A 26,484-nucleotide genomic window follows, 5' to 3' on the forward strand; every position below is an offset into this window, starting at 1 on the left:
CTTGCTTTCCCCCTGGGGACCAGGGGGAAATTAGTAAGCTATTGCTGTGTAACAAACTACCCAGAAATTCAATGGCTTCTGCGTCCTAACTACCACTTATTTCCAGCCTGATGCATGTATACCCTGTTTCTGAACTGTTCATCTGATCACTGCCCCCTGACTATTCTCTGCTCAGAGTTTCTAGGTACATCCTCAGACCAGTTACCCTGTGGTCACTTCCGGCCTTTTTATGGGCCCAGGGAATCTTAAAAATAAAACAGTGAAGAAAGAGTCTCTTAGAAGCTAAAGAGCATCCTCACTGCTGGCTCTTGGTATATTTATGAAAGTACCACCTTCATTTAATCACATTGGGGTGAGGAATATGTTTAGATATCTTGGCACCTGTTATTAGTTATCATAACATCATAACTTAATACTGTCAAAAGCCACTGGGTCCATGTGTCTGTGAAACAGCCTAATTTTCTGTAGAGGAAAAAAAAAATATTTATTTTGGGGGAAAATAGAAGGAAGGAAAACTACTACTAGCATGACTTTACTCACAAAAGACTTGTAAAAGATAACTGTGTAGATAATAAGGCAACCAGAGACTAAAGAGACAGATAAATTTACGGGCTGTGGAAGAATTTCACTAGTACTAATTTCATCCCTAAATGGAAAATGTTATTGCAACAATTTATTTCACTCTATAGTTCAGAACTCCACAACTACAATTTGGCATCTGCATCTATAATGACCTGGTTTAGATTATATTGTATTTTCTAAAGCTTCTTGACTAATGCTAATTCTGGCTTCGAGTGGAAGGGTCTTTCTCAATGTAAAAGTGTGGGGCAGAATTCATGATGTATCCTGACCTAAGCTGAAATTCTGAGTTCCTATCCCCTCCCACAGTTATTCATAACGTACCCAGTAATAGCTACTGAAGCCTGGAAATATTAATTCTCTAATATCTCTGTGATAATATCTTTTTATTACACCTGAAAAAGAAATTGAGCCAGCCAGCAGCAACCAAGGAGGCCAAGATAACACAAGATAACAGTTTTATTAAAAACCCACACATACCCTTGACAGAGGACAGTTTTCCTAAATGTAACAGCTTAAGCAAGGCAAGTGCTTCAGGAGAGGGTGGAAGCAGCGTTCCTGTGTATTTAAAATGTATTTATTCAATTGGGAGTTGAAGGCTCTTCCTTTGAGAAATATTAACCTTTCACTTTTTTTATCATATGTATCCAAAACTCCAGCAGAGCAGTGACCCCACTGGAAAGCCAAGGATAGAAGAGCCCCTGATTCTCTAACACGTGCAGAAATAGAGTGAGATGCCAATTGTATCATTGCCTGCTCATACGAGCACATTAACAGCATCTAGATGATATCATTTGTTTAACTTTCATAAAACGCATGGCTATGCAATTACATCTGCCACTAAGATTCTAGTTCATACTTTAATCATTTTTCAACTGCTTCGTGGTCACAGCTCTTGGCTGGCCTTTGCCATTCATCTAGATTATGGATATAGTATATCCCAGATTCAAAGACATACTTCATTTTTTTCTTACTCTCACTGTCGTCTACCCATTCTGCCAATTAGGTTGGCTCTAAATATACCGAGGAATTAGATTTTAATGTTTATTACTAATTTCCTCCTACACTTAATATCGCTGGCTCTTCTTTATTAATGCATGCCTCTATTTAAATGGATGCCTTGAGTTGTAAATCAGATTTATTGGGGGAGATAGACGTGCACATTTCCTTGGTATGCAGATGGATTTCTGTCCGTGGAATGCTCTACAAGAGTGGTTGTTGAGACGGGTGAAAAGTCTGGCTGCATAAGCATCATTTGGGGAACTTGTTAAAAATGCATATTTCTGGATATCACTCACTGGGATTCTGATTCAAAGTATGTGCAGTGAGGCTTGAAAAATCTCTACTGCTAGGAAGCTTCCTACGTAACTGTGATGTAGAACCAGGTTCAAGGACAGCGGCTTTATAACAGGGATCTCCTATACTGGCTTACAAAGAGTTTTTCCAACCACAGAACAGGGTTTCATTGATCCCAAATGTTTTGAGGGAACCAGTCAGTTCTAGTCCCTCTGTGTAGCAGTCCCACCACTCAAGTTTCAGTTTATTTGCCCAATAAATAACTCTTGTGAAATGCAAATAATCCCTAAAGCACTGTTCTTTGTAATTTACTGTGAATCAGTCTAGTTAGGCTCTGTGTTCTCAAATAAGCATCAGTCTTACCCCTTGCTTGCTCAGTCTTGAACTTCTGTTCTCGTGTGGGCTATCATCTGTTCTACCATAGAAGAATCAACAAGTTTTTAAGCTGCTTCCTTCCTACTCCCATTGCCACCCCCAAATTTAATGACTGAATTTACTCATGACCATGGTTCCTCATAGGAACAAAGATACAGAGTTTGATGTAGAGTTTGATGAAAAATGTGTCAGCAATTAGGGGTTTAATTTATCACCTGTCAGCAGATTCCCCTCACCTGGCAACGTACTAAAAGGTGGTAAATTAAAGCTCATAGTTTAATGCACAGTCTGATCCTGGTCTGTTCACCTGAGTTTCAGCCCCCTATTTCCAGCTTCCTGATATGTTTTTTGACATCAAACCCAACATGCACCACTAAACCCATCTTCTTTGGCAACCAAGGAGGCTCCTACTCCTAGGTCTCCATCTCTATCTAATAAATTGCCATCTCTTGACACTTGGCTTGAAAACTTCTTGTAAAATGTGTAAATGCTTTGTTAAAAGGAGAAAGGATTATTGAATGCTGTCCAAATTTATTATTTAAAAAATCCTTTCATCTGCTACTTCTTCTCTTTTCCATGTTTATTAATCTTAAACCTGCATTAATGAAAGCTTTCTCAGTAGTGTGCAGGAGGATGAAAAACAAAGTTTATAATATACTGGCATATTCGCTTTCCCTGAATTTTATCCCTCTCTCTTTCCTCTGCTCATAATTTTACCTTCAGTAAATATACCAAATAGGAATATTTGAGAGTATGCATCTAGATGCCCTAAACATGTCAACTATGCATCACTTTACACATAAACCATATAATGTCACCTTGCTGTGCCTCTGCTCAACATAGCCCCTCAACTTGGCATGCTTATTTTCTCTCCTTTTACTGAACTCCTATTCAACATTAAGCTTCATCTTTATTGGGCTTTCTGTTTGAAATGTTTTTCATTCCCTTCATTCAGAATTAGTAAAGCTTCATGCAACTAGTATTTGTGCCTCAGGCCTAACCAGTGTGGAGTGAGTGAGGGTCCTAATTCATCTCATATCCCCAGATGGACCATAGTTTTAAAGGAATAATGGCAAAGCGAGGTATAGAGTCACGTGAGGAATAAGATGATAAACCTGACATGGACCTTGCCCTTGAGTAAATTCCAAGCTACTAGGCAGCATTGAGAAAACTACTGGCATTTTAGGGATATTTTCTTAATGGCTCAGGTTTGTTCTTCCATAAGGACCTATAGAGATCAAATGCTCTATATCAGATTCAGAGCCTTCCTGTGAGTCTTGCTGGAAAAACTCTCCCTAGGATGACATCACAGCTCTTAAAATATAGAAGAATATAAATAAGGGGCCGGCCTGGTGGCGCAGTGGTTGGGTGCGCTCGTTTCACTTCAACGGCTAGGGGATCGCAGGTTCGGACCCTGGACGCGCACCAATGCACCACTTGTCAGGCCATGCTGTGGCGGCGTCCCATATGAAGTAGAGGAAGATGGGCACAGATGTTAGCCCAGGGCCAGTCTCCCTCATCAAAAAGAGGAGGATTGGCGTCGTATGTTAGCTCAGGGCTAGTCTTCCTCACACACACACACAAAAAGAAAATAAATAAATTAAAGATAACATAAACAAATAAATGAATAAACAAACAAATGAATGAATAAATAAATTAGTAAATAATCGAAGGCCAGGGTAAAGCATGGGAGAGAGGGAACACAAGGGAGAGGTCACAAGAGCTGTGAAGAAGGTCTGGTTTGTTTGATAAGGTAAAGATAGTGCAGTCTAAGGTGTGTGACCCTGAGCTCTGCCATGAAGTGAGGCTGCTCTCTATATTGGAAACACTCCTGCCAGTGACCAGAGCAGTAAAATAAGGGCCAATAAGTGGTACTTGCTTCAGTGTCTTTCAGGAATACCCTTCTTGCCAGTCCTTCTCCCATTTTCTCTAGGATCTCTTATTTAGGGACACAAAACTTTAGTTTTCAACCTATCCATTTTCCACAATGTGTATATAAACTATTATAACACATCTTAAAGGGATACCTGACATAAAAACACAGAGTTGGGTTTTCCCTGGATGCTTATTGGATAAATGAATGCAAGGTTCCACTCACCAGTTATTTGGTAAGAAGTGGCATCTTGTGGGGACAGGTTCACAATTGAATAAACTGAATCCCAAAGTTAACTGGGGGAATGGGATTTTGAATATGTCTCTACAGGTTATAAATTGATTATACATGTAATTATTTATAAAAGCAATATTTATTGAACACCTGACATGTGCAAGTTCTCTGCTAGGTACAATGGTGGAGACAATATAAAGATATGATGAACTCTCTCCTCAAGACTCAACTCCATGTGAGTTCAGACAAGGAATAGGTGTATCCAGGTAAAGGTCTCTAGAAAGACGCCATGCAAATGCTGGCATTGAGCTGAGCCTTGAAATACAAAGAGACTTAGGAGACGTACAGAGGTGGAAAAGAGGGGAAAAATGTTCTAATCAGGAATACCATGAGCAAAGTACACTTCAGTCAAAACACCAGTGTTTCCAGTCCAATCTCAGCTAGACTGATTTCTACTCCCTTTTCCAACTCTCTGGGTTGTTTTGCAACATCATAGCCTTTGTCTGCTAAACATAGATGCCAGCTGCCATCAGGTCCTAAAAGTCAAAGAGAGCTACTCAGGCCGTGACCCTCCCTCAGCCTTCTTGGTAACAGCTTCTCATTCTCTCTCTATTCTCATACACTTTCAAATCTCTCCTTTCTGCAAAGAGAATTTCAGAAATATAGCTGTCAAAAGTGGTTAGGTCCTCAAGAGGATTGCACAGAAACCAAGAAGCATAGGAATGACTAAGAACAAAACAAAGACTGCATTCAAAGTTTAGCTCAGCTTAGATGCCAGTTAATGAATTCCCAAACAGAACCTGGGCGGTGGTGGGGGGAGAAACAAACTAAATCCAGTCTCTAATGACATCCAGGTATCTGGAAATGCTTACCTTGTGTTCCCATAAAAGCAATAGGGAACTGAATTTGAAAAACAAAGTAAGGCGAGTAAATTCCTGAAAGGAGACAGTCCTTTTTCCTTGGAGACAAACGAAGTTATGCATTGCCTCTCTCATTAGCAACATACTCTGGCTCAAACATTTTTAAAAGAAGGCTGCTGAACATCTGCTCAGCAATTAATGGAACGCAGTAGTGTGCTGTAATGGTCCCTGGGAAGGTATTAGCAATCCTGCTTATGAGACATGAAATGTTGCAAACAGTGGTCCTTTTTTCTTTTAATTTTTATTTTCTCCTGCCTGCAGGGGGGATGAGAGGAAGGGAAAGGGAGGTGAGGTGGAAGTTCTGCATCAAATACTCTTCCTCACTGTTGCTACTTTTCCCTAGTTTTCTTCCTCCTTCTCTTCCTACCCATCCAAATAGAAATGTGTTAATTTCAACTTAATAAAAGCAACTGTGGCAAGTGTCTCAATCCACTGATCCCCCACTCAATGTGCCAAGTTTTCTATATGTGAAAGCAGAACTCCCTCCACTGTCTTGGTAGATATATCAACCTGTTCAGAGAGTTAAAAAAAAAAAAAATTCAGATAACTACAGTTAATTCAGGAAAAATCTCTAATGAGAAACTGATCCCTCATACATTTTACTTCCTCATCTTAATCACTGAAGAGTGCTAGCCTTAACACAAATCTTGTCTTTTGTATATAAAATCTTGGTGAGAGTGATTTTTGCACCTGTGGGTACTGTCAGTTCTAACCCTATTATGACAAACATGGCTGAACTCAATATAGCAAAAGGTTCCAAGACTCAGTTATCATGTCAGCCCTTGACATTCTCTTCCTTTACTCTTCAAACTGCACCTGCTTATCCTCACATAAGTCTATATCTATTCCAATCGCTGAGCAGTCATAATAGGAAGCTCAATAATGCCCGTTGATTGGGTTTGGAAATTACACCACCAAATGGCCCTACTATCAAATCTAACGGGGAAGAACTCTGAACAGCCATAATGGTTGGATGTCAAAGATTTTTCTCCCTTTCTCAAAAGTGGCCCAGTTTAAGATTGAGTTTTTGCCTCAAACTGTATTTTTTCTTGTTGTTGTTCTCTCATTCTTTGGTAACCTTGCATCATAAATGTCTATATTGCAGGGGGCTCTCCTTCAAATCTCAGTGTGCTTATCTGAACTCCAGTAGTTCCCTTTTGCCAGCCCTTCTTCCCAGGGATCTGAGTCTTGCTCCCCAAATTCCCAGTTATGGTTATTCTCCAACTATGAACATTAATTGGAGAAATTTTCCAGATCTTCCCAACTTTGCATTATTCCTTGCCATCTGGAGTTTACACCAGTGGGCTAAACCCTTCATGGTTACCGGGAATGGATTTTCTTTTCCACATGGAACTATGGAACCATGGATGCCTTTGCTGTATCAGTTGCCCTGGCCAAGCCATTGGTTAAACCAGTTTAAGCTAATTACCCACTTTTTTGATCCTTATTTTTCAGCTTGATCCCAGCTCTACCAGTTGTCATTATAGGAAAGCTTCCTCAAGTAACATCTGAAACAAGCTTTCAAATTTAGCAAAATAATCTGAACCATCTTTGGAATGTGATATGACAATCTGTTAAGTAAAAACCAGGCACAAAAAATAACTGACAGAAGAGAGGTATGGGGAGGTAAAAAGGTAAGAAATACAAGTGGCCTCCAGAAATGGAGAAGTGGAGAAGTGGGGTTAGTTCTCTGCCTAGCTTGGCCTAGGATGCTCCCCTTTCCAATAGAGGCCCATGGTAAACAGTAAGGGAGTGTTTTCTAATAAATCAAGCTACTCTACAGCAAAATATGCTGCCTGAAGATAGTGTTCATTTAGAAGCTGAGTATGCTGTAAAGCAAATTTTGCATCACAAGGGATGCACTAGTTGGCCACATCCCTTCAAACTCAGAGTTCAGTATGGAATATCAGGCTCAGTTGTTTTTAACCTCTAAACTCAAAGGGAACAAGTAGCTCTAGCTCCATAGGAGAGGATGGTTGGTTCAGTCAGCCACCGAAGTGGGCTGGACTGTCTGATTAGATTAAATAAGTCAGTGAACCTATTTAAACCAATTTCAAGTAGTTACTTCCTATTCATTTGACAAAATTTGTCAGTGGCTTGGCTATCAGGATAACTACAACTAATGTTTCCGGACTTTGTTTTCCAGTACCCCCAGCCATGTGTAACTGCCGTGTGTCACTATAATTCACCAAAGACCAAAGAAGGTCAGTTTTCTGAGTAGGAAGCAGCCAATCCAGATCATCAAATGCTCTGAGATAAGTTGGCAGTCATCTTTCAGGCCTTAGGCTTAGGGCTTGCTTTCACAGGTGCTGCTTACTCGATGCTCTTTTCTTACTCATTCTCTCACACTTCCTTATTTTCTTCGTGGCATTCTCATCAGCAACACAATTCAGAAAGTGGCATTTGTTAATTTGCTTCCTGCCTGGCTTTCCCCAGTGATGGAAGCTTCATGAAGGCAGAGACTCAATCCCATTCTGAGAACATTGCTTGGCTCAGAGTAGCCAGGCTCTCAATAAATGTCTGCTAAGTAGATGAATTAGGATGACAAGATGCAGAACAGCAAATCAGCTTTACCCAATCCTCCCTGTTCTTAAGAGTCACCTTCCTCAAGTGACACTCTCAATTGGTCACACCTCTGTTCAAACGTCTAGATGGCTTCTCAGAGCCCATCAACGGAAGTACAAGCTTCTCAGCCTGGCATTCCACGTTCCACGCCCATATCCCATGCCCAAGAACAGTGAGCTTTAAATACTTGTTTTTCTAAGGCAGTGGATTTTTATTTTATTTTAAACAGAATATTTTATGAAACCCTAATAAAGAAAAAAAAAAATAGAATTCAAGAAGAAAAGAGGCCAGTGGCCAACCTGCTTGGCCTTCCTCTAAACCTAGGCACACCTCCAGAATCTCCAGGAAACCAGAGACTGGAGTTGGAAACTACTCCTTTTTGTCCCCACTTAATCAGCATCCCCAAAGCCCTTGAGGCTTTCATGCTCCTTCTTTGATGCTTTGGTGCTTGAGATGATTTTTTGAGTTCAATCCTATCCATCTTTCAAGGTCCTTTCCAAAGACTATCTCCTTCATGAAATTTTCCTGTATCATTTTGACTGAGCACAATTTATCTCTGCTTGAAATTTCCTATACAACTTTGATTGTTAATAATAAAAAAGAATAAAAAGAAAAATAATACCTTACTGTGCACTGGGCACTATTCTAAGGGCATTACCTAAATTAACTTAATCCTCCCATTGATATAAGTGCTATTGCCATGCCTATGGTACAGAGAAGTTAAGTCTCTTCTCCAGGTCTATATAGTGGGTAAGTGATGGAGCCAAGATTGAAATCAATGATCTGGCTGCAAAATTGCAAAATCTAAGTGCTTAAAAATACTCTATCGCCTCGCTATACAAGCATTTATGCATTGTGCTCATTGAGATACCCCACCACTGCCCACTTCCCCTACCCCAGGGCACCACCACCACTGCTACCACCAAACTTTGCCACACCACACCAGATTATACGTGTTTTGAGGACAAAGACCACTTCCTACTGGCCTTTGTACTCCATGCAGTACCAGCATGGTACTCTGCAAAAATAAGTACTCAATAAATATTGTTAATTTAATTTATTATTAATATAACACAATAATATTTATTTCTATATACTTTGGATTACCTGAACCCATTGAAATATCATTGAAACTTCTATATAGCCTTAGGAGGAGGATTTTCCTCTCAACCTTTTATAGGTGAAGAGACAGAAGCTCAATGACCTTAATTAATTTGTAAGATCATGACCAACTCAGGGTTCAACTCCTGGCTATGGTCCAGCTATTTCTACTGTACTACTTTATCCCAAAACTTAAAGAAAAAATTCTTTGTAACATGAATGATTTGAAAACAAGGTTTTGCAGAAAGCCTGGAAAAAAGTTATTTGTAGGGTTATTTTCAAGATTTCTGTTGAGATGAAGCATGTTATCATTTGAGGAGTATGTATCTAGGTGATTCACTGATGGTTTTCGCCAGGGACTAAGTAGGAAAAGTCAGCTTATTCTGTTGCCTTATGGGTTCCCATTAAGGTAAAAAAGCCAAGCAAGGGAACCCCCAAAGACTGATGCCCTATTTCCTATTAGCGGTGGCACCATCTAGTCTTGTTACTCTGAAACAACAGATTGGGATCCCCCTTTGCCAGAGCCACTCGCCAGAGCACAGGGACATGGAAACTGACCTGCTGTTAAGTGGGCTGCATGGACAAGGACTTGGACCCCAGGCTTCAGCTCAAAGTGCACTGAGTTTTGGTTGAGCTTGTGGATGAGTAGTTCTGATATCTGAAAGAAGAAATGTCACGGTGAGTGCCACCAAAATTGTTATACTGACTACAAGCAAACCTGCTTAGACACACTTACTGCATTTACCTAGGCATCCCAATATTATACCTGTGAATTACATAAACGAGTTTTATATGATTTTGAGTTTTTATTCCAGAATATGCAGATATAATTATTTTTTAGGCAGGATCTGACTTCATATCTCAATTGCTACAAAATAGGACAATTAGTAAATCAAATAATTTCTACTCTTAAAAAATTATCCTATATTATCTTTAGAAAAGTACCCTCATTTTTTGAGAGCATTTGTCATATACAAGGATTTTAAAGAAGTAGATATATACAATTTACATATTCTGGTGAGATTCATATACATTTATTTTACTTCTTGATAGTAGACTCCACCTTATTTCTCTCTATGCCTCCTTCCCTTTCCGCAAACCATGTCTTGTGAATTTCACAGAATAGATACTTTGTGAATATATATTGAATGGTACATATAGTTCTGATAAAATAAATACTATACAGTTAAAACAAAGTGTAACCATAACTTAAGTAATGAAATGGCTGATCCTTGTTTCATGATTATGGACATTAGCTAAATTGCTCCTCAAGCTGACAAACGTGTACTGGACAGACCCATGGAATTCTGGGCCATGAAATATTTAATCCTAATATGGGGCAAAAAATCTTGTCTGCATAGTAACAGCATAACATAAGGTTTTACAAAAAGGTAAATCTCTACTCATTTGTTTAAAATAGAAAACTCAGCTCAATTTGCTGTTTTGCTTATCTTTTTGAGCAATTTTTAACAAGCTATCAGGGAAAACCACATTCCTATTATTTTTATCTGGATTCTTTGCTTTATTTTTTATTTTTTTATTTTTTGCTTGAGGAAGATTAGCCCTGAGCTAACATCTGTGCCATTCTCCTTTTATGTTTTTTTTGTATGTGGGACACCGCCACAGCGTGGCTGGTGAGCAGAGTAGGTCCGTGCCCAGGATCTGAACCTGCAAAGACGAAGCAGAGCACATGGAATTTGAACCACTTGGCCAGCAGGCTGGGCCCCCTTGCTTTATTTTTAATATTCTAATCATCAACTTAATATGCTATTTAAGTCTAATTAGATGCTTTTTGACCACCATTCTGCTAGTTAAATTCTTAATTTTTTTTTCCTTTTATATTTGCTGAGTTTCACTTAGTCCGCTGAGTGGCCAAAATGACATCTTTGATCCTTTTATCAATTAAGCAGAGCCTGATGGCTTTGTTTTGAAGCCGAGTCCCTTGTAGACACCCCGATTGGTAATGGAACCGAACTGCCCTGCGGATGACCTTCTTTGCTTAACAACAGGAACGTGGGATGACTGTCAGCACCGGTGTTTGAGCACCTGAGATCCAGTGCAAGCTCAGACTTTCAAATGTTTTCATTTGGCCAACAAGCCATGCAGAAAAACAAGGTTGTGATAAAATTATGTTGAAAACAACTTTATTCTCTATATTAGGCTACTCTTTTTCCTGGGCACTGAGACTCTTCCAGAATGCTCCAGGTTTATAGGAAGAGTGGATTTCTAACACTGACTATGTAGAACGTTCTTCCTCTGCGTTCTCTAGAGTGCTGCAATGCACAAGTTTCTATCCTATCTTATTCTTATTCAGCTGGTAAAGTCTTTACAGGAATCTGACAGTGGAGTTTCAGTGGAGGTCATTCAGAATAGTTTTGGCTATGAAATACAAATACACTCACACACATACACACATATAGACATGTGTAATATATGTGAAATATGTATAATTATGTATTCATGAAATATACGTTTATATACACATGCCTATATATGTGCAAATATACACACTTACATTTGCAGAAAAGATATTTTAACTCAAATAGAAAAGACTTAGAAGTAATCAAGGAATTGCCCTGTTTTGCAGAGTCCATCACATGGACAAAAGGAAACTATGTATTTGCAAAAGAAAGACTTCTTTTTCAACCAATTGAAGTGATATTTATTTCTTATACCTGAGAATGTGTTTTCCTCAAGTGAGATATATAAACAACTAAACCAGAAAATAGAGTTCATCAGAACAATATACTTCTAATTTATAATCTTCGGGGTAAGTCCCTTGTGAAAATAATTAACTTCCCAGTCTTGTTTTAGTTTATGACATTGTTTCATTGGCCTTATCTGTATCATTTACAAAATTAAGCAGGCTATGAAAAAATGATTTAGTAGCAGAAAATATGTTTCATGTATTTAACTTGCATCAAAGGACATGCAATAAAGAACACATACTTTGCGGGAAGGAAATTATGCTCAGAAACAAAACTAAATGAAATTTACATTGCATACAAGAATAATCTCAATTAAAACCATGTACTTCTGTACTCAAATGAGTATGAAACTGTTGATGGATTTGATAATATTTTAAATGTTTTTCATGCCACTTGTAGAAGTGTTTACCCTGTTTCATCAAATCATGACGATATATATTTTAGTATACTATATATTATACATATATCATATATGCATTGAACACTTCATATTGGTAAAGTTGCACATTTTTTTCTAACGCAGATTGTTTTAGGTGTCAGTGCTGGTATTTTCACAGAAAGGAACACAGAGGTTAAAGGACATACCTAAGTTTACCCAGTTAATATTTGAAGAGTTAAGACTAGACTTCAGTTTTATTTGACTCCTAATCCTAGGGCATTTCCATTAAAACATTTTTCTTGAACCAGCTGACAAAGAAAGAGAGCAAAAGATATTTGGAAAGATGTCTGGCTGAGCAGGTTTAAGAGATTAAAAAAATATAGCATTTCATTAATTATGCTTCCATCTCTCCTGTGTGCATCATCTGTGAAGCACACAACTTATAACACCAGTCCCATGTTAGCTGACCAATATGAGCTACAGGAATAGACAATTCCTAACCCTATCCTCAGGAGTGCCACATTCTGTTTACCAGTTAATACAATTTGTAATGTTTGAGAGAGCCTTTGGCTGTGAAAGGAGTAGAATAAACCACAATCTATAGAAAAGTGTGGTGACAGCCTAAATGAGAAGTACAAAAACTTGCATGATAGACTCAAGCGAAACAATATATGATTGCTGGGATATTGGACCTGCTAAAGCAAGCTGAATTTATTTTTGTTTTTCTGTCCAGCGAAAGTGTGTTGTCTTCACAAATTTCATTTATCCTTTTTACTGTCATCCTTCTTCTGCTACTTGCCTACACAGTCCATTTTCTATTCTCCTTCAGGTAAATAATCAGGACCAAAGAAACAACATATTATACTTGGTATCTGTCTATTTGGTGAAATATGCCTGTGACTCAAGTGCAACGCACACTTGACCTAAAGTACCACTTAAAAAGACAGTAAGGACTCAATAAAAATACTTGGAAAGCTACCGTTAAAAGGATGTAGTGGGGGCCAGCCCCGTGGCTTAGTGGTTAAGTGTGCATGCTCCGCTACTGGCGGCCCAGGTTCGGATCCCAGGTGCGCACCTTCGCACCGCTTCTCCGGCCATGCTGAGGCCGCGTCCCACATACAGCAACTAGAAGGATGTGCAACTATGATACACAACTATCTACTGGGGCTTTGGGGAAAAAAAAAGGGGAGGATTGGCAGTAGATGTTAGCTCAGAGCTGGTCTTCCTCAGCAAAAAAAGAGGAGGATTAGCACGGATGTTAGCTCAGGGCTGATCTTCCTTACAAAAAAAAAAAAAAAAGGACGTAGTGGGAGGGACCTGCTACAGGGAAAATACCAATTCTCCTCTTCTTCACAAAACATAAAATTTCAGTGCAGCAATGAGAATAAGCTAGGTTAGGCTGAGGAACAATGTTAAAATCTCAGAGACTGGAAACAATGAAGGTACATTTCTTGCTTGCACTTCATATGCACTGCAGGTAGGCAGTGGTGCTGTGCTCATTATGGTCACACAGGGTCACAGGCTGGTGGAGCAGCCCCCTCAAACGTTTCCATTCACAATATCATAGGAAAGAAAAGGAGCTCTCGAGGATCTGCAACTGGCATTTGAATACTTCAGCTTGGAAGTGACACATATCACTTCTGCTCCCAACTCATTGGCCAGAATTAGTCACATGGCTCTGCCTACAGAAAAGACTCATGGGTACAACCCTACCATGAACCCAGAAGGCAGTAAGCTGGAAATATTTAGTTAACAGCAGTGATAGTTACCACACAAGGAACACATTCAACATCTAAACAATTTTTAATGAAAACAGTAGGGGAAAACACACTCTCAGATTATTAGAATGGAAGTGACAAACAGTGAAACATGAAAAAAGAGAAGTTTAAGGATACCGAAGCAATTGGTAAATTTATTAAACACACAACCCAAAGAAGAGGGACAAGGTGAAACCATAGATTCAAAATGGCAGATTTATCAATGACAAAGCTACACTGGGCCAAAAAACTAATGCTTGGCTCTGAAGGTGGTAGGAGGAATGCAAACTCTACTGAACATCAATAGCATTCTGGTGCCATGTTTAGAGAGAGACTTGCCTGGGATGACCTTGGAGCTGACCCAGTCGATCAATCTTGATTCTTTTACATTATTAAGGTCCCTTCAAATAGTAGTTGAATAATATTCCTTTTGGATGCCACAGAGGAAAATCTTCCCAATTCATAAAACATAATTTCTGGATTAAATCATGAAGCAAGCAACAGAGCTAGCCACTAATTCTAGTTAATACTAGCTCACCCAATTCTCTTTTCTTTGGACCAAAGAATCAGCTTGATTAAAGTGCCTACGAAGTTTCCTGGATGGCATAATGCAGAAATAAATTGGCCATACACACCTCCTCCTCTTGTATGCCCCATTACCAAAAAGCTCTAAGCTTTTCTCTTTCTCCTTTTGCCATATTCCGTTTGGTCCAATTCTTACCCACACTACTTTCAGTTATTGTTTTCTGCTTTAACAACCTTCCTTGTGAACTCCGGAGGATTTCTATAATTCAACTCCTATGTTAAAAACTCTGACCAGGGCAGACTATGTGAGTATATAGAAAATAGTCTGAGATTATTAATTATATTTCATAATAAATCTTTAATTTCTAAAAATGCTGACAATGGACTGTTCCATCTTCAAAGGCACCTTTCCTTTCCCTGGATTTCAGACTCTGCATCTGTCAAACGTATATGGTAACATAAACTGCCCAGGAGGAAATTCATTTTTGGTGGTTGACATTTTTTCCGTAGTCTTTTTGTTTCTTTTAAATGTTTTCATGCCCTTTAAGGATTCTGCAAGACAACATGTAGGCTCCCTATCTCCCCAGCACAGCATCACAAACAATCTCAACAGAGCATGACGGTCTTTTCTCCCTTCAAGAGAGCCAGATACAAATCTCCTCACCTCCGAGGACTCAGAGAGGAGCAAGGGAGTACAGGGGTGGAGGGGCTGCAGTGTGCTCCATACCTGAGCAGCTGGCCGCAGGGTAGGAGGATGTGCTATCCCTGATGAGGCCAGCTAAGGGCAAGAGAGCCTTTTCTCACTCACCAGAGATCTGAAGTAAAGACTGGTGGAGCTCTCCAGACAGAGGTCACTTGATTAACCCAGCCCACGTTATCTTGATAACAAGGTCAAGTACTTCTCACTGTGAGGAATCTTCCATTTATTTCACAGACAAGATAGCTCGAGCTAAGCCAGCATCCCTGCTCCCCTGGGAATGCTATTAGAGGAAGCCAAGGGAGGAGAACCAAGAGCCCTTTGCTGGGGCTTTGCCCTTGCAGTCTTCAGGGTCCATCTGGCCAGAGTCCCATTTCTTCCTCTGCTGGAGGTTCTGTACTGTATCTTTGCAAGAATGGGGCCAGAGCATTAAGAGAGGGGATAAAGTTAGCCCTTCCCAAGTTCCATCTGGGATTCAGAGTGCAGCCTTCAAAGGAGGGTGTTCCCTTCTGTTGTTTGGTTTTGCTTTGCATTCCTTTTAAATTTCTGTGTAATTTATTACAAAGGAAGTCAGTTGCTTTCGCCTGGCGTTCCTTTTCTCTCCCCCACATTTTTCTTTGAGGAATTACGTCCTTCTTTATTCTTGGTCCATTTGATTTAGGAGGCGCTCCCTAAACCTCTGATGCAGGGAGGGTACAGAACATCTGAGTTGTCACTGACAGCACTCTATCCCTCTGACTACAGGGGCTGGTTAAGAGATGCCCACTTCACCCCAGTCAGGCCAGTGAGAACTGTCCACCTGGGGCTCTTGTGGTGCAAGCCGCGGGGGAGGGCACTGTCTTTTGGATGGGGTTGACAGACTAACTAAATAGAAGCTGGGGCTTCCTGTGGCCATTCTTGCTTTCCTGAATTTTGGCTTCATTATCAGGCAGACTTCTCACATAGTAGCAAAGAAAAGAGATGCAGAAGGAGGGAGAGACGAAGACGGAGGAGTAATTTGTTGACACTTTTGAGTGGCTCTGAATTCATCTATGCCTGAAAACTGTATCCTTGGACTTCCCAACTAAATAAGCTCATAACTTCACTCTTTCCCATTAAATTTGTTTTAATTGGATATCTGTTCATCGCACCAGAGGGGAAAAAAGAAAACACGCAAAACTCAAAACAAAGCAAAACATCTTTCATTCATTTCCTGGTGCAACAGCCTTGTTATTTCTGGGCCCACAGAAGTAAAGTGGTATCTTTTTTTTTTTTTTTTTTTTTAACAGAACAAGCCTTTTGACTTTTTTTATTACTCAAAAAAGCTTCATTTGTTTTATTTAGCTTTCTGACTCTGTGCTTGTGCCTTCAACACTTTCACAACGATTTTCTGCTCCTCAATAAGGAAAGCACGCTTGATCCTGTCACGGACACATTTGGCACACATGGAACCTCCATAGGCCCTGCTGACATGCTTTTTCGTTTTAGACAACCTCATAAGAACTTTAGGTCTCACAGCACGAACTCCTCGAAGTCGGCCTGGGCACACGCCACATGCGGATTTTGGTGCTTTCCCAACTTTCTTGGTATAAAGGTAAACAATTCTATTACCAGGGGTTCGGGACAGCCTAGTTTTGTTAGAGGCTGTATTGTAGGACAGCCTACGACGATATGTCAAACGCTGGACCATTCTGAATGCCTCTCTACACCGTCCCCGGAAGAGGAAAAAGCAGTAAAGTGGTATCTAAATCCACATCTGCAGCATGGCGGAGTGGGAGGACTATGGTGGTGTGGGGGGACAGCCAGGCTTGCGAGTTAGCTGCAGAAACAGAACTAGAATCTCATTCTCCCTGAAGAGTTGTGTCATCTCAGTCAATCTTAGTTGGGACCTGAATTCTTCATTTTAAAGTGACTGATTCAGAGAGAAGGATCAAAGGACCTCTCTCAGGATGAAAACTAGAGGTTCTCGATGGGCAGCCCCTGTTTCACAGGTTCTTGACACACGGGTCAGTTTTACATGTCGATTTCATTACTACACTTTTTAATCAGGGTAATGATATACTCCATAACTAAGACACTGATTTCCTATGTGCTTGGTTTGGCATTTGTTTGGTCACTGTATTTAGTTTAGTTTGAGTCTTGGATAAGGCTGATGATACACTGGCAACTTCCTTCAACAGACTTTTCTTTTCCTTTAATGCTATAAATCTGCATGATAACTTAGGTGGGTCATCCTTACTCCAGTATAGTCATTCATATATGTTCTGTCTATTTCTTATTGTCCTTGTTCCCGTGTGTAATTTCAATTATTAATCTTTTTTCCTTACTCCCACTATCGTCTTTCTTCTAATACATGCCCTTGACTATACCAAATAGTCTTTAATAGGCCTAAGTTTTCTTTTGCATTTCCCATATATTCTCCTCCTATCATAAAATGGCCATAAATGTAACCATCATCTATTTACCATTTATTGAGCATCTACTATAGGCCAAGTACTTTGCTGTATCACTTCTTTAATGACTCTCAAACACCTCTGAGATGGGTATTATAGATTGTGTGACTTCGGCTGAATTATTTAACTTTTCTGGTCCTAATTTTCCTCATCTATAAAACAGACATAATGAATATCAGTGCTGAAACTAGAAACCTGGTTTATATTTCTCCAAATCTGTGCTCTTTCTAATAAAATGGCTGGACTCCCTATATATGTACCAAATGCCAAGTCACATAGCCTTCAAACAAGCCAGCTGCCTTCAGATCTCTAATTAAATGGTCCTCAATATCTTATGCCAGGCTGCCTTGGAGAGAAGCATTCAAGTCTCCGAGAATGTCTTTGGAGGAGGCACTCAGACAAGATGGGGAATAAAGAGAAACAAGAACTCCAGAGACAATGGACAGTCAAAGCAAGATACATTCCTACACAAGCAAAAGAAGTTTCACAGAACATACCCCTCTTCTTTCCACACTTCGCCTCAAGGAAACACATAGAAAATATTATACTTTTAGAGAAAAATGGAAAGTATGAGAAATACAGATGCACAGATGATGTGGTGCCTGGGAAATTCACTAGGAAAATCCAGACCCTTCTATACTTGAAAAGATTATAATCTGGATTTCATGGACAATCAATAAGATTTCCAGAGGAGAAACAACTGCAAATGTTCATACCTAAAGACCTTGGATAGTGATCTACTTCCCCTCTCAGTTCTCATCAGCTGTGCTGTGATGAGAAATAACCCATCCTTTCTCCTGCTAAATTGCAGGTGCAGATAATAATTTGTAGAATCTAATGGGAAGCTGAGTGCCAGGGCTGAGCAAAGTCAGATGCAAATCTGACGGGTTACCTGCTGCCCGACCTTCAATTGCAGTTCACTAGGAAATGGGGTTCAACAGGGCTTTCCGTGACAGCTCTGTTCTTCATTACTTGCACATGAAGACAATTATAGAGGTGAGTCTTCCGCCAAGTGAGAAAGTGGCATTTGAAAGGAGGGTGTATGCTAGGAGGTGGGCCAGGCTGTAATTTGGGGTTGTTGTTAATAAGGCTGTTATAAGAGCTTCTCAAGTCATCTTGAAAGACGAGAGATCACGGGAGTAGATTATGGGTTTATTCTAAGTAAATTGAAAAGCTCCAAGTACTGGAGGGGACAAAACCAATATTTCTTTAGTGTCTGAGAGAAATCCTATTTTTAATCCATCTGCCAGAAAGAATTGAGAAACCAAAATCATGTAGTTTCTAAAAGGGTAACCAGACCAAGACTGATCGTTTTAACTAAATAGATGAAGAATAAGATAAACAACAATAATATAATAATGATAATAATCTCCACTATAGAGATCGGAGAATCTTTTGAAATTAAGAGGAGGAGAGGGAGGAAAATAAAGATCTAAGGGGACAGAAGAAACACACACACACACACACACACACACACACACACACACACTCTAATACTCCAGAGTTGGTGGAGATGTAGAGGTGCTCGGAGCTAATATTACTCATTCATTATAAATACACATCAGGTCATCTTAGCATGGTGGTGATAAAGAGGACTCATGATTTGCATAAAACTTGTACCTTTTTAAAAAGATATCATGTCATTTGATTCTCATAACACTCTTGTGATGAAAGTATGTGAAGTAAGATATAAATGGGTTCAACTTCTATGTATTGTTTACTTGCTTTTTTTCCCTTTTTGTCATGTCAGTACACATAGATTTATCTAATTCATTGTAAACACTGTAGAATATTCCATAGTGTCAATATACTCTGAATAATTTAGCCACTGTCTACAATAAACACTCCTGCACATGTTTTTTGGTGAAGCTGTAGTTAGGATCGCTAGATTATGTTTCTCCATGGAGGACCAGAAAGTCAAAGACTCCACAAACTGCCGGTGCCCTCCTTCTCAAGCAGAGACTGCTCAGAGCTGCTGTTGTGGTGGTCAGATACCAGCAAGGGTGTGGCTCAGACTTCTGGGAGACGCTAAAATGTTGCCTGGGGGACTCACCTGCTCCAGGTCCTCGGCTGACCTTTTGTTTTCTCCTGTTGGATCCTGATAGGGCAAGACAAAGAGCTCGGCAGCAGTGGGCAAGCCAGGGAGCACTGCCACCAAGATGTGCTGGCCTGGAACCCCTGTGGCCTGAGGGAGAGACACAGAGGCGCATGTAAGTCCTGCAGGAAAGGTGATGAGAAGGGATCGAGTATTCAGTGGGGAGTGGGGGGTGGGGAGTGGTAAGAAGACACAGGGCTGGCGTTGGGGGCCATGAAAGCAGGGTCTTGGGTGCACCAGCAGGAAGGGATGTAAGAGACAGCACCGGGCTACAAATGCAGGCTCCGGAGTCAGACTGTTGAGGTTTGATCCCAGCTCCACCCCAGCGAGATCATAAACACTTTGCTTATCTCCTCTGCCTGCATTCTCTCAAATAAAAAATGAGAATAACAGCAGTTCTTGCCTTGAAAAAGGGTGCTTTTGAGAATTAAACGTGTTACACATGAGCATTCGTAGTGGTACCTGGGGATTCAAATGTTTGCTCTTCTTCCTAAAGGGCATCTCTAGTAAATGGACCATGCCAGTGAGAGACCCTCATTTACTTTATCATCTGCCCCTCATGCCTTAATCGTTTTTTTTTTTTTAAAGATTTTATTTATTCATTTTTTTCCCCCCAAAGCCCCAGTAGATAGTTGCATGTCATAGGTTCACATCCTTCTAGTTGCTGTACGTGGGACTCGGCCTCGCGTTGGACGGAGAAGTGGTGCCTCGGGGCGCGCCCGGGATCCGAACCCGGGCCGCCAGCATCAGAGCGCGCGCACTTAACCGCTAAGCCACGGAGCCGGCCCGACCTTAATCGTTTCTAACCTAGCCTGCTTCATTGTAGTACTAGAATTACTCTCCAAATTGACCAGTCACATCCTAATCTCCTAGCCTAATAGAACTCCTCCATATCACAACCCTCAGGCACCTGTTGACTTCACAGCATCAGAACCTGTTGACCAGCCCCTGTTTCATGAAGCACTCTGAGCCCTTCACTTTGCCATGCTGAATCTTTTGTTAAAATTATAGATATCACTCAAAGACTTCCTCTTTGTCTTAATTCATCTGCTCTCTTTTGAGCTTATATGCCAGGGTTTCCCCTGAGCCCACTCTCTAGATGGTTCTGGAATCAATAGCTACAATCCCAGTTTTTCTCTCCAGCAGCCAGTCAGAATGTCATTTTGGTTGTTTTACTAGGCCTTCCAACAAACGTGTCAAAAAAAGAACTCAGTCTCACTCCCCAAATCTTCATTCTTCATTTGGATGACTTGAAGCAGTGCTTTCCCAGATACCCTAGTTGAAGCCTTACATTTGCCTCTGACACTGCACCCTCCTTCCCATGTTGTACCCAATCAGTCTATGAGATCCTGACAAATTGACCTCCACATTAAGGATCCCATTGGTTCCTTCCTGTTTAAGTACTCACTGTTAGTATCTCAATTCAGGCTTTATGCTCTCTCCCCTCAAGTTTTACAATAGCCTCCCCGTCTCTAGGAGACAGGCTACTGCTTCCAGATTTATCTTCCTACAGTCCAACTCAGATCCCGTTCCCTGTCCAAATTCTTGCAATGATTCCCATTGCTAACTGGATTAAATGTATATTCAAACTCTTCTGCAATATGGTCCCGCCTTTCCTCTCCAAACAAATTACCCACAACTCACACAGTCATCTTATGCTCCAGCCAAATGGAATCATGTACAATTTTTCAATATTCTGGCCTTTTCCTGCAATTGGTTTTGTGCATGCCATCTCCCCCAGAATGTCTTTTCTCTACATTTGCTGCTAGAACCCTACTTATCCTTCATGAATCTTCTTAAAGTCCACTTATTTCAGTATGTTTTTCATGACTTCCCAATTAAGTGATTGTTTCTGAACTCCACATTTATACCTTTATTGAAGTAGCAAAAAATTCCATTTATTAGGTCCTTACCATGGGTCTGGCATTGTGCTAAGCAACTTGTTAATATTATGTGGCACAACTCCCCACAACGACTTTTTGAAGCAAGCATTATTATGCCTCTTTTTGCAGGTGAAGACATATCACAGGTTGGGGTCCTCAGTAAGCTGACTCTGAGTTTAGTGTGCAGAATGTTTTTTAAGGGGTATTCTTGGGATCAACATCTATGGGAGTTAAGGGAAGGAAGCAAGAATGGGCAGATGGAGAAGTTGAGCTGTGATGAAGGCCAACGACAGCCTCAGGAGACTTTGTAGGGAGTGAGAATGGCCCTTCAGATTTGTCTGAGGTTGAGCTGAGATGGCCAGGCCGTTATATAACTCTCAGTCAATCATTGGACGTGAGCCACCCTGGAAAGGAACATGATATGGGGCAAAGCAGCTGAAGCCTCTGCCCCCACCACTCCCAGCAGCTAAGACAACAGTCTCTCCCTGAATGGGGATCTGGGTGGTGCATCTCTATTTCTGCTACAGGATAGATGGTAGATGAAGAAGGTTAAACAGTGTCTCAAGGCCATCCAGGTAGTGAGTGGTGACGCTTAGTTTGGAACCTCAGTCTGACCATGAAGCCTATGTTCTTAACCAGTGCTCTACTGCCTCCATCGTCCCAACACTTAGCACACAGCAGCTCCTATCACAGCTAATTCCTACTGTTTTATGGTCCTACTAGATTTTAAACTCAAAATTATGTCTAAACCATCCTCATCATGTACAAAAATGTTTATTAAATGACATTCAGTTAAAGATTCCTTTGTGAAACGTCAATAGAAAAAACCTATTTGATGAGGAGAAGGCAACCAATTTTATTTCAAATTCTGTCATGTAATGAATAGGAAGAAAACTACAAATAAGTTGACCCCAACTTGTACCGCTTGTAGAGCTTATTAGGTTACAGTTGGCTATGCGGTACTTCAGGGCTTAAGGAAGTGGCCAAGTATAATCACTGATCTCAAAGACAGGGTGGGACACTAGGAACTAGGGGCTGGGTCAGCTGCCTCTTAGGATTGGGTAACCAAGGAGTCTTCAGAACTCCCTCCACCCCATCACACCCTGTCTTGAGGGATGTTGAGCCAACCTATTTATTCTGCATTTAGTTGATTATGCTATGCAGCAGCCTAGAAAGACTGATGAGCAGTAATTTCTAGCCTACTGGACAGCTGGTGGAAAGGTGGAGACCCAGGGCCTCTGATCCCTAGATAATAAATGTGAAGAAAAAAATCAGCCTGGAAAATTGGTCCCTGCTGAGCTAATGCCTGGTTGATAAATCACCTGGGGGCGTTGGACAGCTGCCTGGGAGATCTACAGGGACATGGATCCCTAGAACGTTGCAGACTGAAGGAGGTGGGCTGTGGTTCTTTGAAGGGTGTCAGTCATCTCTCTTGGACAGCAGAGGAGAGAAACCAGTTGTCACATCAGGAACAAACACCAAACAGCTCCAAGGGTAGAACAGCCTATTCCAGTTGGGCCTGTAGGCTAGGAGCCACGCTCCCTGGTGGTCATAATGTTTATCCTCCAATAGTGTCATGGATGCTGAGAGTCATGAAGACAAAGGTGAGATGGCATTTACCCAGAGGCACATGAAGATACCCCTTCTACCCCCCACTATTCCATTTATTCATGTTTCTCCATGTAACAAGGCAAAGGATGGCAGTAGAGTGGAGTGATTAGCAAACCACAAAATCAAGATTCAAACCTTTGTGGTCTGACTCTAGAGCCTGAACTTTAAATGTATGACCTTGGGCAAGTTACCTGTCTCTAAGTACAGTTTCCTCACCTGTAAAATGGGAATAATCATACTATCTACATCATAAGCTAGTTTTTTTGTGATTAAATGTGTTAAAAAAAAATGCAAAGCACTAAGAAGAGTTTCTGGAATGTTGTAAGTGCTAAATAAGTACCAACAAAAATAACGGTGTGAATATGGGGAAGGCCAGCTCTTTGCCAAAAGGCTGGGTGTGAAATCCATTTTCTGAGCAGGGGTTATCTGAATCATCCCATCATCTCTTTGTGTCATGAGGCACCATGTGTTGGTTGCAGAAAAGAATAAAAAACCCTAAATTGACTTTCCTTTTGGGCTAAGAACATACCCCAGGGAAAAGTCTGTCATCTCTGATTTTCTGAGTTTGTGCAATACATCCAAGCAGCTCCATGAGCAGAGATCCCATTCTTCTGATCACTCATGAAAGTGGACTATGCAGAGGGAAACATCCCTAAAAGAAGGTGTCTTAACAAATTGTCAGTGACGTTAGCTTGGAAAAGGATAAACCACACCACTGTTATTCTCCCAGTAATGTGGGGGGCTGTGTTTCATTAAGTAAAAACCCAGGCATTGAGCTGAGATCCTTCTTCACTTCAATTTTGTAGCTTTATCACTTACTAGCTGCAAGACATTAGGCAAGTTACTTAACCTCTCTAAACCTCAGTTGCTTAATCTGCAAAACGTGGACAACAATACTTTCCTCATGGGGCTGTTGTAGGAGAAAAACACCTTTAAAAGAACTGGGACATAGAAAGATGGCTAACCATCAAGTGCTGAATGCTCACTGTGTTGTTATGCTCGCCATTTGTGGAGCTGGAACCCAGGGCTGATCTTACTAATTGTATTCACGCTGTGTCTTTCTGTATTAATGCACAGTAGCTGATTTCACACTTACTAATGTCTAACCATGCACTTTTCTATATGACTGTCACAAATTTCCATGTTCTTCTTCTCTAAGCAGAATAAGAGTTTCACAAGGGGTAAGGACCACATGTTTTTTCAGTTTCATTCCTCCCATAGCACCTATGATGTGTCTGCGTGCGTGCGGCTCAGCCATGCAGATATCAGACAGATTAGCCAGACCTCCCATGGGCTCCAGCTCTTTCCTGTCATTTGTTTGCACAAGGGTCCCCTCACCATGAAGCTCTTCAAGGACAGAAAGGAAATGTGCCCGAGCCAGAGAAGGCACTGTCTGCACTCACTTCCACCAGGGACTTTTTGATGACTCGGCTGATGTCCCTCCTCCACTCAGGGATGTCCGGGTTGTAGTCGTCCAGGTTTGGAGAAAAGGACAGGCGAAGAGAGCGGAATTCCTCTGGGGACACAACAGTAGGGTGATGGCTATAAGTCAAATAGTTCTCTCAAGAAGCCTATGATACTTTATATTTTATGAAAAGCCCTAATGGAGGGTCCTTTTTCTCCATGCTAACCAGAGAGACCCTACTAGAAGGCAAATTCAATATCCCAACCCTATTATCTCCCAGCTCCTCATTTTCCAGACCAAAGCACAAGGCTCTGGCCCATGTCTAGCTCTGCAGCCTTTGTCCATGGTTCCCAGTTCTAGACTCTGCACTCCTGGACACTAAATGACCTGGAGGGCTCTGAATGCATCTCAGTTTTATGACCCTGGGCCTTTGCACACACTGTCCCTTGCCTAGAATGCCCCATCCTTCCCACAGTCCATGCACACAATATGCAAGCTCTAGTTAAGGCATTTATTAACTGAATACTCTCCCCTACCATGCCTTAATTTTCTTTTTCACGGCACGACTGTGTTTTGCACATACTTTCATTATCGTTATATGATTGTATAATAATTATTATTACATGATTACATAACTATAATTATTATTGTAGTCATTCTATTGCTATTTTTTGTTTGCATGCAAGTTTCATTTAATGGAATTTTAAGCTCCTTAATTCAAGGATTTTGTTAGTTGTCTCTGCAGCCCATGAGTTAGTCCTGGTCCTCCAGGAAGTAGATGAAATTATAAAAGCAAGGATGTTATGAGGAGAATTGTCTAAGAGAGAATATGGGGAAGAAGACAGAGGAGCTTGGAGCACTATTAGCCATGATGCATATATGACACTTAGCAAAAGAGAGGGAGGAGGGATGGATGACTGTTCAGCTGTCTGAGGAAGGTTCAGCAAGAATGTCGGGAGCCTTGGAGCCAGAGCCAGCCAGAGGAGCCCCCTGTGTCCCAGGAACAGGTACGCCTTAGTATCCCTGGTGCATTTACTCACTGGCTGGGATCAGCCCACAGAAGGCGAGCCTTGGCGCTCTCACAGTGACGGCTTTCAGAACACAGCCCTAGGGGCCTTAACTCAGCACAGCATTTGGCTCACGGTTTACTCAGATCACATCGCTCCCCGAAAATCTGCAAGTGGCTCCATGTTGCATTTTGAATAAAATTCAGATTCTTGCCATGGCCTCCATAGTCCCATACAACCCAGTACTGACTCTCTCTCCTGCCTCGCATCCTGCCAGGTTCCTGCACTGTCCTTCTCCACGTTCCTCAGTCTGCCATGCTCCTTCCCACCTTAGCACGCTTCCACTTCCCTAGATTATGGCATGTTTGGCTCCTTCTCATCATTCAGTGTCCCCAGGAGAAGCCCTTCCTACCAGCAACCTCAGGTAGCCTCCCTTTCACCAACTCAAACACCCTTCATTGTATGACCCTATTTGTCTTCTTTATACTTCTTGCTATTCAAATTATTTTGTTTTTACTGTCTGTCTCCCATATTGGAATATAAGCTCAATGAGGACAGGAGCATTGTGTTCTTGGCCCTTTGGGACAGTGCCCAGCTCACAACAGGTTTTCAATTACTATCTATGTCGTTTAATTAATACATTTTTGTTGAATAAATAAATGCATAAATTACAGTGGAGGCTCTCTATAATTTATGCGTTTACTTATTCAACAAACATTTCTTTCTTGTTTCAAGCATGTCCTTGTGTTTCAGCAGGGGTTTAGCCACATCAGCAACGCCGATTACACATGCAGAAAACATGAAAGCCCACCTGTGCATTTCCTAACAATGCTAAAGACTTATCTGACACAGGCTTTGAGGACTCTTGCATTATAAGGTGTGTATTTATGGCAGTTAGCCTATTCTAAAGACGTATGTTTCAAAGCTTGACTATTTTATGAGTCACTGGTCACTATGTGAATATCGCCACTTCCGTTCTGATGGAGAATAATGAAATGCATATTAATTACTAGCTTGGTAAATGGCAGTGCCAAGGAATCAC

General features: G+C 41.0%; 2 protein-coding genes across 6 annotated transcripts in view; both read right to left on the bottom strand.

Annotated features, from left to right (window-relative positions):
* Window positions 1-26,484, bottom strand: part of SORCS1 (sortilin related VPS10 domain containing receptor 1) — a 487,586-nt gene that overhangs the window by 11,396 nt on the left and 449,706 nt on the right. For all 5 annotated transcript variants that reach the window (XM_087432564.1, XM_004428057.3, XM_087432565.1 and 2 more), the window contains exons 22-24: window positions 24,434-24,546; window positions 19,495-19,626; window positions 9,502-9,601 (exon numbers count right to left, since the gene is read on the bottom strand). In XM_087432564.1, the coding sequence (XP_087288690.1) occupies window positions 9,502-9,601; window positions 19,495-19,626; window positions 24,434-24,546 (345 nt within the window). The remainder of the gene's footprint in view (window positions 1-9,501; window positions 9,602-19,494; window positions 19,627-24,433; window positions 24,547-26,484) is intronic.
* LOC101403307 (large ribosomal subunit protein eL34) lies at window positions 16,282-16,712 on the bottom strand. Its single transcript, XM_004428058.3, has one exon. The coding sequence runs from the start codon at window positions 16,676-16,678 to the stop codon at window positions 16,325-16,327; it is 354 nt and encodes a 117-aa protein (XP_004428115.1). The 5' UTR covers window positions 16,679-16,712; the 3' UTR covers window positions 16,282-16,324.

The sequence above is a fragment of the Ceratotherium simum genome, chromosome 6 (genome assembly GCF_057802395.1).
Source record: "Ceratotherium simum simum isolate JZ-2026a chromosome 6, ASM5780239v1, whole genome shotgun sequence".
NCBI lineage: Eukaryota > Metazoa > Chordata > Mammalia > Perissodactyla > Rhinocerotidae > Ceratotherium > Ceratotherium simum.